This window comes from Archocentrus centrarchus, chromosome 17 (genome assembly GCF_007364275.1).
Source record: "Archocentrus centrarchus isolate MPI-CPG fArcCen1 chromosome 17, fArcCen1, whole genome shotgun sequence".
In the NCBI taxonomy this organism is placed as follows: Eukaryota; Metazoa; Chordata; class Actinopteri; order Cichliformes; family Cichlidae; genus Archocentrus; species Archocentrus centrarchus.
In genome coordinates, this window is record NC_044362.1 from 12,137,009 (window position 1) to 12,150,135 (window position 13,127).

Sequence of the window (13,127 nt, forward strand, 5' to 3'; positions counted from 1 at the left end):
CAAACCACTTATAAACTTCACTCTGATCTTACATATGTGGAGCTTTAAAGAAGCAGTCAGCAAGATTGCAAATTCCTAAAGATATAAACTGCAAACATGCTAAAAAAAAAAAAAAAAAGCGCATTCCTTTGAATACTTGTATTATTCTACGAAGCTTCCCTTTGTCCTTCAGTGTGGACTGAAATTAATCTCAGCCAAAGAGATATTATAGACTGTTCAATAAGAATAGAATGAAAGTGCTTATGAGAGCTTTTTCCCCCCTAACAAAGGACACAGAGAGAAGAGGAACCATTAAAAATAGCTGCCTTCTGTAATACCTTTAGAGATAAGGTAGACATAATTGTGCCCTTCAGTCTGACCCTTGGGATTAAGAGGCCAATTCATAACCTGCCATTTAACTGTGGCAATAATATTCCACAGGACAAGCTAAAGATTTGTTATACGGTAAGGGGTGGGGGTGGGGGGGTTCTTGTGCATTAGCAGCTGTTTTTTCTAGACTGTCCTTTCCACATTAGGCATTTAAACCATCTAAAAAATTCCCAATACATGGCACAGATTTGTGTAAAAGATTAAATAAGAAAACAAAGCGGTTTACAGTTCCGCAGAAGGGAATGAGCAGGATGTGATCAACGATTATATTGTTATGCGAGGTCAGATGCATTCAGACATTCAGAGGAGAAATTCTCTGCATTTAAAATTCAGCTGGGTGCCAACCAAACCCAGAAATGCATGTAGGGCATGCATTCCTGAGAGAGGGTAAGAAAAATGCTGAAATGAATGAAAGAAGAGAATGCAAACATTAAACTGCTCTCGTTTAGGATCCATTTATATTTCAAAGCCCTCCACAAAGTTCAGATATCTTCCATGTTGTGTGTGTTTGTAACTTTAATTCCTTGAAAAAAATAAAATAAACAAAAAACAACCCCACCCCTAAAATATATCCTTACCATTTTCTCCTTGAAGACCATCTGTCTGAGCCACTTGAAATCAAGCGGTTTGAAAGCAGAAAGAACAAAAAGTGAGTCTTTTTCATAGTTTTCGGGTTTCTGGATAGCTCCCTCCGGATATGTGATCCTCATGGTGGTTTTGGTACCTACATCTTTGCCATAACCCTTTACCAGGGCTTCATTCAACCTGTCAACACAAGAAATGCACCAATGAGTGGAATTTGGAATTAAGGAAAGCCTTTATGCTCATGAAATGCCCAGGATTTTACATGAATCATGTTAAGTGGGTGCTTAAATATTTACTTTTTTAAAAACATATTGTTTCAAAATCAAAAAGATTAAAAAAAAAAAAAAAAAAAAAAAAAGTTATCCTTCCTCAAATGTTAACGCACAGTTTTATTGCAGTTGTCAGGACTAAATTTATTAATTTTGTCAAAAATCTTCAAGCGCATAATAGATTCTCAAATCAAAGTACCCCGTTAAAAGCGGTAGAAGTTAGTACGTTTATCCTTCTCCACTCTGTTCCAAGCACGTTAACTGAGCGGTACAGTGTGCTGGAGGCAACTCAGTATCCTTTTACTTTGCTTGCCTGTTTATGGACTTTTTGTGTGAGGATCTAAGAATGACACTGATGCCTACAAAGCAAGGAAAAGATGTGTGAAGTGTGAAATGCCATTTAACGAAAAGTGCTGAAGACAAGATCTAAAATGTCCAGGAAACTTTCAGATAAAACAGCACGTCTACAAACAGAGAGAAAGTTTTTATATGAAGGTTCAGCTGACTGAGGAGTGGTAGTGCCCTGTTCCACTGTGCAGCGCTGAAGCATAAACTTGCAACCTCATCACAAGAGTCAACATCCGATGTAAGCAAAGCAACATCTGAGTAAGCCACAGTTGTTCTGGAAAAAGGTACTGTGAAAGGAGAGTTCAAACTGAGCTCTTGGACACAATCACTAAAAGGTAATATTACATCCTGTTTTATTTCGGAGTTTCCCGTTTTCATCTTCAGCTTGTTTAGCTGATTATAGGGCTGCTGTGCTGAGCCTACGTCCTTTATTCAGCACGCTCCCTCTTTCCCTTTCCGCATCATGCTGCCCCAGCACCGAGGAGATGCCCTTTATATTCTCTTCATTCATTTATTTTAACCATCATTCATGCATAAAACTTCCATCTTGATATCACGTCCATTGTTTTAGACTAAAGTATAAAGAATGAGACGCAGCAATTGATGAAAATAAAAGAAAATGATCAAACCATCTGAAGTCAGTCACAGACTCCTTCAAGAAAAACAAACTGAACCTTCTTGACTGGCATTCCTACTGGAAAAACGCTGCCCACAAAAAAGGCATGTCGCTGAGTCCTGCCTAAGCAGGGAGCAGAGATTCTCCACATTACTATCTGGAAGACTCTTTTTATACCTGCTTGATGCAGAGAGCGTATTTACTAATTTCCCTTCAGAAATCAACTAATTATTAAATTTGTCCACAGCTCCCAAAAAAAAAAAAAAAAAAAAAAGTTTAAACACACTTAAAGGGTAATGTCTTAAAATTATTTTTGATGCATTATGATATCTTACCTCACCACAACATCATATTCATCTATACGGGACCCCAGAGACCTGTTGGACAAGATTCCACCATTACCCACAACGATGCATCGTTTACAGCCGAGACTGGAAGGAAGGACAGTCAGACATTAGTCACATTAAGAAGAGACGGACAGGCAAAAGCACACTTCACTCTGACTTCAGTGAGTAGATGTAGGTACCTGTCTAGCTCCTCTCCCAGACCGTAATTTTTCGTTGTAGTCAAAATGCTGTCTATTATTCTCTCTGCAGAGGAAAACACAAAAAACAAAGAAGCATTATGAAGAGGACAGGGCTAAATCGAGTCTTCACCTACACGTTACAATAAAAATCACTACTGAAAATTCTTAGATGAGTACATTAAAGGTAAAATCTGAGTGAAATTAATTGCCAAGTTATTGTTGTGTTCACTGGTGGATAATTCATTTCTTCAGTGAAGGATGCTCCTAGCATCAAACATTCAAAAATACTCCATCTAATAATCTGACACTAGAAAATGTAGCTCTACCTTCAGGGTCAACACACACACACACACACACACACACACACACACACACACACACACACACACACACACACACACACACACACACACACACACACACACACACACACACACACACACACACACACACACACACACACACAAGCTGATGTTCGCCAATAACGAAAATAAAATATCTGAAAAGCTTAAAGTGGGGGAATCACGCTTTAAAAGCTAAACAGACTGCCAAGGATCTCAACATACCACCCCAGATATAGCAATCTAGGTGGTCTTAAAACAGGAAGAGAGAAAACCACTCTCCGTTTATTGACCCATAGATAAGGATGAATGACCAATGAACCTGTCAGAAATAGTGGTGATGGGATTATGGAGGGAGAAGGGAAACAAAAAAAAAAAAGAGGGGGAGAAAAAAAAGGTGTTGTATTCTGGAGAGGAGTGAAGGGGAAGAGTTGAGGATGGTATGCGTGCATATGTAAAAACTCTCCCATAAAAGCACTCGGAGTGGAATGCTGTTTTCAAACAACCACATTCTCCTGGTTAAGTGGGCGATGTTGTACTCGTCTCCTTGCATGGCTAACACGCCTCTGATCACAGGTTTAGAAACTGGGATGTTTAGCCATAGCGTACATTCCTGCCATGTTCTACGGGCTATTGTGCTGGAGTCATACTGCTAGCATTAGATCTTGCATACATTTCTTCCTCCTCCTGACCATTTTTAGACCTCTTATATTTGTAATTCATCCTCTTCAATGTCACAAATGTGCAGAACCCATTACAGTTGCACCTATTTTTAATCCATGTTACATTTGCAGTAATGTGCAACTACTTGGATGTAACAGCTGTGTTGTTAAGAATTTCCTTTATTTGCATCATACATGACAAAGAGTCAATGTGCATCACTTTTTTTTTTTTTTTTGGAAACCAAGTCAGGCAATACTTCATAGCACTCTACTTCATTTATAATCATGATGTAGCACACTGCCTGCAAAAAGAGGCCAAGAGAAACAGCGAGAGTGAGTGAGAGACTGCCCGAGTTTAGACTGGGGTCTCACAACCCAGTTTGTGAGCCATATTACAGCCCATCCACCATGTCTAACAATTCTAATGATTAACCTACTGAAGGCGAGCAGCTCATTGTTTGGATGTGGTGTCGATGTCTGGCGTCAAGTATCACCCCGAGCAGCATAAACACAAGGCCGAGGACCACACCTGGATCCAAGCGGGTGAAAAGTGAAAAATCACAATGGGTAGTGCTCTCTTTCAGAGGACAACATGGAAGCTAATTGCCGTAAGTACCCACGGTAAACATTTCAGCAAAGTATGTCTTGTGGTAATGCCAAAGACAAATGATTGCAAGTGCAAGTACATTAGTCCAATGTGGAATTCTTGAAATGTTAAAAATCTTTACTGGCAACACAGAGGAATGGCAGAAGCATCACATAACACATAAACACAGACACTTTGCTGGAAAGAGTGGAGACTAAACACTACAACAAATCCTGTGTTGAAAGAGAGATGATGATCGCAAAAAAGAAAAATAATTTATCTGTAATACAAAGATAATTCATTTATCAAGGATACTAAAAAAAGAAAGAAAAAGAACAGAACTGCTAATGACTGCAAATGTGAGATGTGTTTAACTCTTTGGCACCAGCTCACAGTCTGTGTGGCTCAAATAAGCTTCCTCCTAACTAGGTGTAAAGTTGCATAACGGTCTGTGTGACTTCATTTGGAGGACATGCTGGGAATGAAAACTGCACGAATATCATTCCTTTACTTGTGAAATTTTCAAGTCTGCTGATGAGGACACAGTTTCATTAGTTTGCTAATGAGCTGCAAACACTACACAATGTAAGGGTTCTAATTCTGAACGCCACTATAAAGTGACCACTGAAGTTTTATTTCATCTAGTGTTTTATAATCCAGTTTCCAAGAGTTAGGAGAAAGTTTATCTGCCAAACTAAATATAGCAGGTGGAAACAACCATGGGTATGTACTGAAGCAACTCAACAAATCATGTCTTTTCTCCCAACAGGTATTCCCACAAATAGCTCCGCAAGGAATTTATAAACTTACGCTTCACACCCTGACACCAAAAAATTCCTCCATTCATATGCAGTTCAGTTTATCAACTAAAGTCACAGCACACAGTAAGGATATACTGTCAGTTTGGCTGAAACAAAAAACATTTAAGCTCAATGTTTTCATAAAAAAGGGAGACCCTTTCACTTTAGACTGCAGAAAAAAAAGAAAATAATTTGATTTAAAATTTAAACTCAGTTGCACATTTTGAGCAATGACTGACTGATCCTGCACTCAAGTGTAGTTTTTTCTCCTCTGAGACTGAACCAGCGCAGCTTAACTGTTTTTTTACAGGCTACAGCTGATGTGTGCCAAAGATACTTCTTGGCAGAATAAAAAGTAAAAATAAAACTCCCGCCCACGAGCACTACTCCACCGTCTCAATTTGGAATCCTTTGTGGAGTTCTATTCAAGATCCACACGTATCATCTCTCCACATGAGTACCACTAAAAGGGAAACCCCACTGGCATCACAGTCCGTGGAGAAAACAGAAACCAGGTGTAACACTCGCACAGGGAGTGCTCTATTGATAGCTGTGACTGCATGTGTACGTGGGTGTGTGTGCATGTTCAATTGACAGTGGAGAACTTGTCAGAGCACAAAGGTAACATTCACTTTACCTTCTGCTTATAAGTATTGGAAAATATGTGACAGAGCTCGGCAATGAAGACAGATTAATGTTATCACTCAGGTTCCCATGGTACTGTGTACTGGTTCGATATCTGAAAGTGCTGGGGTGTGTTAAGGTCAGGAAACAAGTGCAAGCACTGTGTGTGGACACGTTAATGTTGGAGTGTTGGAAGACGTCAAATTTTCCGGTCCTAAAGTAGAATTAATTCCGTAAACAAATGTGCATCACTTGAAAGGTCACGACAAACAGAATCCTACAGAAGCTCGACAGAATGCCTGAGAAGACTAGAAAATATATCATATGCTTATGAATGTTGCACTGTAAGAGTATTAGATTATGCTTTGCTGGCTGAGAAGACAATAAAATAGTTCCACAGGAAAACACATGAAATTCAAATTGATATATTCAATGCAAAGCTACAACGGCCCAAAGAATGCTAAAAAGAAAAGGATGGGTTATTTCAGTTATGCTGGTCTGTAACTCCCCCCATAAAACAAATGATTTGGTTTATAACAGCCAAATTAGGAAATGTGTTATACTGACATGAACACACAGCTGAGTTTACAGTTCCAGCTGTGCGGTGGTAGACACACTGTATCCACTTGTTATCAAGGAACACAGGTAGGGAAGTGGACTTAGTGTTTCCCCTTGACTTACTATTTTTGTAATTTGCACGGCATTTGTTTAAGTGCTCTCATGTGATGAGGCAATTGTGTTGGCACTGTGAATTGAACTTTGAAAATGGAAAATCATAAAACTGTGCACATGTATACCAAATGTATAACAAGAATGGAAAACCAACCAACCAACCAACCAACCAACCAACCAGCCTCTTGACCAGTTATCCAGTTCAGGCTGGAGCCTATCCCAGCTGGCACAGGGCAAAAGGTGGGATACACCATGGACAGGTCACCAGTCCATCCCAGGGCGAACATATAGGGGCAGCCATACATTCACAGTCACATTCACACCAATGTGACACCAATTTAGAATCTACAGTTAAGGGCATGTCTATGGGCTGTGGATGGAAGAGAACCCACGCAGGTACAGGGAGAACATGCAGACTACACACACTCTGCATGTTCTTCTGTGTTCTTAAACATTTTCTTGGGGTAAAGTTCCCCCATTTTTTTTTTTTTTTTTTAGCAGTTTTGAGACCTGTTTGCAAGCTGAAAGCTTTGGGGCGCTTTGCCATCTGGGAGTCAGATCTAAAAATGGAACGAGTCCCTAATGAGTCAAACAACCACCAAGCACAGATGATGTGAAGTAGCGATTTGTTAACGTCTTGCTTTAAAAAGAGGGGAAAAAAAAAAAAAATGCAACTACTACTGAAATTGCTTCTGACTATTGCAAATGGCCATCCACAACCTTTCACTAACAAACCCATTCTGGGAATCTATAAACACTCCCTGCTTGCATTATTATTTGATGACTACAAATAATTATCAGCACTCACAAAAGATAACGTAACAAACCTACGAAGAAAGATACTCTGCCAAAAGTAAAAGCTTTGTGATGATGGTAAAAAGTAAAAAGTCAATCTTATTTTTCTTATATCTCAGAATTTCTCAATTCGTCATACAAACAAACCAATTGGAAATTCAACGTGAACATCTTCTTAGAAGATATTTTGAAATGTTGGTTGGTATGTACTGACTGTAGCCAAGTACAAACAGTAAGAGGAGCCAAATGATAAAAACCTGATAAAGAATGTCATCACTTCTACTGATCAAAATTGCATGTCGGCAAATCAGAAAACAACGTTGAGCAATACCGAAAACATGCAAAGCTTGTTGGGTTATATCTGAGATACCAGGCACTGCAGGCACAAAACTGCACCAGGTATCAGTCTCCCGCCCAGCCTCTGAACCCGGCAGAAACACTGGCAAAACGAACATATGCTCAGTGTTGCTTTAAATGGGCACTCCACCAATCTTTAAACATTAAATTCTGCTTCTACCCCCCCCCCACCCAAGCAGACGTCAGCTGCTTGACCTTTTTTTTTTCCTTTTTAAACAGAAAACTACAATAAAACTTGTAAAAGTCAGGATATCTCTGCTTCTTCAGTTTTCACAACTGTGGTTTTATAGGTCATTTGTAATTCCCCCTAAAACATATGATTTATATAACGCACAGTAAATGTACACATTAGTGGAGGGCCAACTGTAAGGAATAGCTTTACCTTGCGTTTTGAAACCAAATGGAGGTAAGTAATTGTTGACTTTCGCTAGCCGTTTGAAGTTCCGATCAAGAAACATTGGCGCCGATTTCAAAAACCTGCAGCAGAGATCAGACAGAAATGGAGACAGTTCTCATTAGTTGAGATACAGAAGATGAAAACACCAATGTTGTAATATTCAATGTTCTTAACACACCAGCTCCTGTTACAAACTTTGTGATTACAACTTATTTATTGTGTTGTTTTTGTCACTCCATGTGAGGGTCCGGCAGGTTCTCGTGATCTCTACTACACATAGGACGTTAATGCTAATGCTCTGGGAAACGTTTATGTCACAAAGAGGTGATAACTGAATCTTAATGCACCGCTGGTCATTAAACTTAAAATCTCATTTTCCTAAAATGAGAAAAGCCTGCACACACCTCAGCAAAACAGCTCAAATCTAAGCAGGTGATGGAAATTAAGAGGAAGGGAGGAGAGACAAGACAGTTCCGGTGCATAACCCATCAAAATAACCTCTCCACCGGGGCCTAAATCACAGCTGACACATGGTGTTGTCTATAACAACATACTCATGTCACAATACTTTTTCCTTAAATGATCTGGAGCAGGACTGAACTGGAGTGAAGGATGTTGCAGAAGAAACATCATAAAACATAAAACTTGAAAAATCAGAGATCTGTGCTTAAAATGTCTGTTTACCTAAGACAGAGAACAGCCCGTTGAAACCCCTTCAGCAAAATGCCAGTCCCATTAGAAAACAAATTAAGTCTGATATCCAAAAACACCCCTGTGGCCAATGTTTTTAATGACCCATGACCTGCTACTTCCAGCATCGCCTCTTCCTCATCCTGTGTGTCTATATAAGTATGCACGCGTGTCTTTCTTTGATTAACTGCAGCAACGATATCAAAAGAAGCCATTTCCTCTTAATAACGCCTGTGACCCGAGTGCTGGGTTATGTGCTGCTTCTGCAAGTGCAGCTTCGGGATGGATGTGTGTTTTTATGACCTGCTGTCAAGCTTGAGGGATGCAAAGGCAAGAGGAAAAGGAGCTGTTCTTGTTTCTCTTTTGATGTTTACGTGGATGAAGCTCTATGGATGCACTGTCCTTTAACAAGATACCTAACATTTACGTGTTAGACCTGAAAGATAATCATGACACACTTACAGGGAAGACAATGCTAGATTGCCTGAGGAGAGGTTTTTGCAAGCTGGTGCACATCCTTTTATTTCTGAAGCAATACAGATTACATTACAGAGATTGCTTATTTCCCCTTTTCCTCAGAACTACACCAATAGCAATATAACTGTTGCATCCTGCTGATGCTTGCTGCTGCCCAACACACACATACACACAGGGTTGAGTTTTTTTTTTGTTTTGTTTTGTTTTTTCCTCTCAGCAGCCATAATTTATTCCTCCTGCAGCTGAGACAAAGGCATTCAAACTGTGGAATCACAAAAAGGCACACAAACTTGATCACACCTCTGTTTCTCAGCAGGACCCTTGGATAACTTGTTCCCATAACATAACACTGCCACCGGTTGACATGAAGTATGTGGCCCATAGAGACTCAATGACCAAACATGGCTGACATTATTGGAAGACCTTCCGGTTAGCTTCAGCCTCTTCCAAGCATGGTAATCAGTCTTTGAAATCCTCATTATTCTCCAGCTTTAAAGCAGAGAGCAAGCATGGAGAGGTAGTTATGTATGGCTTTCTCTTCACCTCACCTCACCTGACAGGGGCACACACATGCAGAGACTTGTGTCCAGCCAAAACAAATGGAGATTCATTAAACCCAGGCCCTTCTGAGGCCATATGGGGCTATAAATAACACAGGACCATTACAAGTCACTGAGCCCTGACCAGCAGTCAGTCACTGACATCCTGACCAAGCAGAGACACAGGGGGCTGCTTGTTGTTAAGACGTGAGGGCTCCCAAAAACAGCCAACAGGCAGGGATGCATTGTGCTCATTTCCTTTGCCTGGTCCATCTCTCACAGGCGATATTTTCATAACCGTGCCACTTCAAGTTCACTGCCAACACTTGATTTAGGGCTCTAATACAAACAGTTTTAGGGAAAGCAGAGGGGGGGGGGTAAAATAAATTGGAGCTTCAGAGAAGACAAACATGGAGGAAGCAGGAGATGATTAGATGGAGAGCCATAGGACCTCACTGCTAGAGGTTAAGCAGGTTTTCTCTAACAGCTGAACTGTCGGCCACACCCACGTGCACAAACTGTTAACAAGAACATTTTAATGGATTTGTCTTTGCCTGGTAACCATACAACGCAGGCAGAAATAAAGAACGCTAACAGATAAGATGTTAAACAGCTGACTTCCTTCCACACAGGAGACAATAAATCACAACCAAACACATACATGGCACAACTGTGTACTTTCAGTTGTACACTTACGCTCATTCATACAAACGAGCATACAGACAAACTTACACTAAGTGCATCATTAATAGTGCTTATTGACCTGTGAGAGACTGGGTTGAAGGTGGTAGTAATCAGTGGGCTCCCAGGGGTTCTCTGTGTTGAATACAACTTTGATCCGACACGTGCAGCTGATTAGAGGAAGTCATTACCAGGGAGGACGTTGTTAACACATAGCCTCTCATGTCTATCTTATTAAACAGCATTGCAACTTACAGCCCACAATACACAATAGGCCGACTTAAATACAACTTTTTTTTTAATTAAAAGTTGGAAAAATATGGCACAGTAAAGGGACAACAAGACACTGTGACTGCTAAGGATGGGTATCAAGAACTAGTTCCAAAATGTTTGGTCCAGTGGAATGATGCTGGTATGTTTCTGTGACAGTTCCCTACTGCAAAACAATGAAGTGAAACTCATATAAGCCCTCCCACTGGCTCCCCATAAACCCGTCTGTCAATACCATAATTTCTATCACACTGAATACTCTTAAAGACAAAAATACCACAAAAATTAAAAATCAATCCACGCTTTTATTTTCTTAGTGCTTATCCAACTTAGGGCCGTGGGAAGCCTTTCTCAGCTGGCACTGGGTGAGAGGTAGGGTACCACCTTGGACTTGTTGCCAGTCTATCAGAGGGTGGACACAGAGAGAGAGAGACAACCATATATGCTTACATCTACAGCCAATTTACAATCACCAATTAACATGCATGTTTTTGTACTGTGGGAAGGAAACCTTTGTGACTGGAGGAAACCCCACACAGCCACAGAGAGAACATTTAAACATAAAATCTCCAAATGACCAGAAGGGTCGAACCCAGAACCTTCTTACAATGAGTCAACAGTGCTAACCTCTGTACCACCGAGATGGCCTGAACAAAAAAAGAAAAAGCACAACATAAAACAAGAATTTATTGCTGAAAAGACAGATTAATCTCTTTCCATATATAAACCTCTGTGCTGTTAATGCTTTCAGGCAATAGATAAAGCAGGTTCAATACTCTTGCCTAAAAATTGGGTTTGCCCAATAACGTAGGTCAAGTAGTCATTTTAGTGCTGGCAGCTATTGTTCAGCAACATGAAAATTGCCATTGTACAAGAATGCTAATAGAAAAATGTCCAAGAGCTGAAATGGATGGCAAATGGTAAAAATGAAAAATCAAAAGAGCTAATGACATTAAGAGGGTCACTGGGGATTGTATGGACTGTGTAGGCTGGATATCAGAGAACCCATGAGTCAAGACAGGAAGTTGGTTGGTGTCATTCACAGAGAACTACTCTAAGGCTCTTTAACATTACAGGGTATTGATGTGAGACCTTCTACTCAGGCGACAAAAGTTCTCTTGTTTAACGAGGGGATGACAAGGACACAATCGAGGTTTTGTGGTGGGGAGAAGATGATAGAAACATGATTGAAACTCGGGTAGACTGGATAGGAATGTAGAGGCTTCTCTGTTTCTGACTCAAAACCCTTAAGGCCTAATTGGCTTGAGGCGTGACATCATGCATGTTGGTATGCTCGAGTAAAAGCTTTTCTCTTGCTGACATCCAGTTAAAATGATCTACTCCTAAAGCTCCTGATTTTGCATGTGAAGTTAGTTCTTAAAGTAAGTTTAAAAAGGGTTAGTCAGCACCCACTGCATGTCCCAAACACAGAGCAACCTTTCTCACTTAGGATAGATGGTGGCCATCTTAGCTGCTGCGTATCCTGGCTTGCACGTTCCTTCGCTGAGGTTGCCATACTTATATTCCAACTCCTGTGGCCTGCAAGTTAAAAAGAACAGAGCGAGAGATTAATTAAACATATCGTGATAACTGACGTTAATTCTAATGACAAATTCAAAGCCTCAAAAACTGAGTTTGTCAAACAATCTACTATGGGGATAAGTGCTGCAAAATTAACTGGGAAGTCAGAGAACTCAGCAACAAGTCATCATATCACCTGTGTGTGGCAAGACGAAGCAGAGAAGCCTTGTTTAAATAATCATACCGGCACTGCTAAAACGCGAACCTCCCGATTACTACCAGGATCATTAATAATGTGATGTATGCTATGATTCTACTTCAAATAAACAAGGAGAAAAGAGAGGGGGGCCCATGTCTTTGCACTATGTGAGGTCCAAAAATCAAAGTTGGCTGGAGAAACTGTTTGACTGGAGCTTTCTTGCACATAATCTGAAGGTCATCTGTGCCAACATGCTTTATTTCAGTCCTCTTCAATCACTTGCACTACAGTGGGAATAAAATTTTAAGGAATTTCCATCAGTTTGTCTACCTGTGTTAAGATATGACCCAAGTCACAAAACTAATTACTAGCTGGAAGATGAACTGCAATAAAAAAAGCTGCTGCATTAGATTAAGTAAACCCATGTGAATTCCACTTTAAAGCATGTGCTGACACAGTGCTTACAGTGTTCAGCAGTATGAGGACTGACACGCACCAAGAGGGCCTGTGTGGTGATAGTTCCTACATGGGAATGTAGGGCTAGAGAAAGTACCTTGCCTTGGCAGTTTAGAGCCAACGTGTCAAACCAATTCAGAGAATTATACACATAACAAACAGAGTGACACAATGACAGCTGCATAATGATCTATTGTAGCATGTTCTTACTCTGACAAACCACAGCCAGTATAAACAGAAAACACTAACTGACCTACATCTCAATTAACACTTGTTTCAAAAGTTATTACTCAACCACCTATTGTATCTGTGCTCTTGTCACCATGTGTGTTTCCTACACTGTGTGT

General features: G+C 40.3%; 1 protein-coding gene across 9 annotated transcripts in view; it reads right to left on the reverse strand.

Annotated features, from left to right (window-relative positions):
* The window catches only part of st3gal3b (ST3 beta-galactoside alpha-2,3-sialyltransferase 3b), a 42,413-nt gene that overhangs the window by 14,361 nt on the left and 14,925 nt on the right, over nt 1–13,127 (reverse strand). For 8 of the 9 annotated variants that reach the window (XM_030752326.1, XM_030752323.1, XM_030752330.1 and 5 more), the window contains 5 exons: nt 12,051–12,143; nt 7,933–8,027; nt 2,714–2,777; nt 2,523–2,618; nt 948–1,134 (listed from right to left, as the gene is read on the reverse strand). In XM_030752326.1, coding sequence (XP_030608186.1) covers nt 948–1,134; nt 2,523–2,618; nt 2,714–2,777; nt 7,933–8,027; nt 12,051–12,143 — 535 coding nt within the window. The remainder of the gene's footprint in view (nt 1–947; nt 1,135–2,522; nt 2,619–2,713; nt 2,778–7,932; nt 8,028–12,050; nt 12,144–13,127) is intronic. The other variant, XM_030752329.1, reaches the window with a different exon arrangement.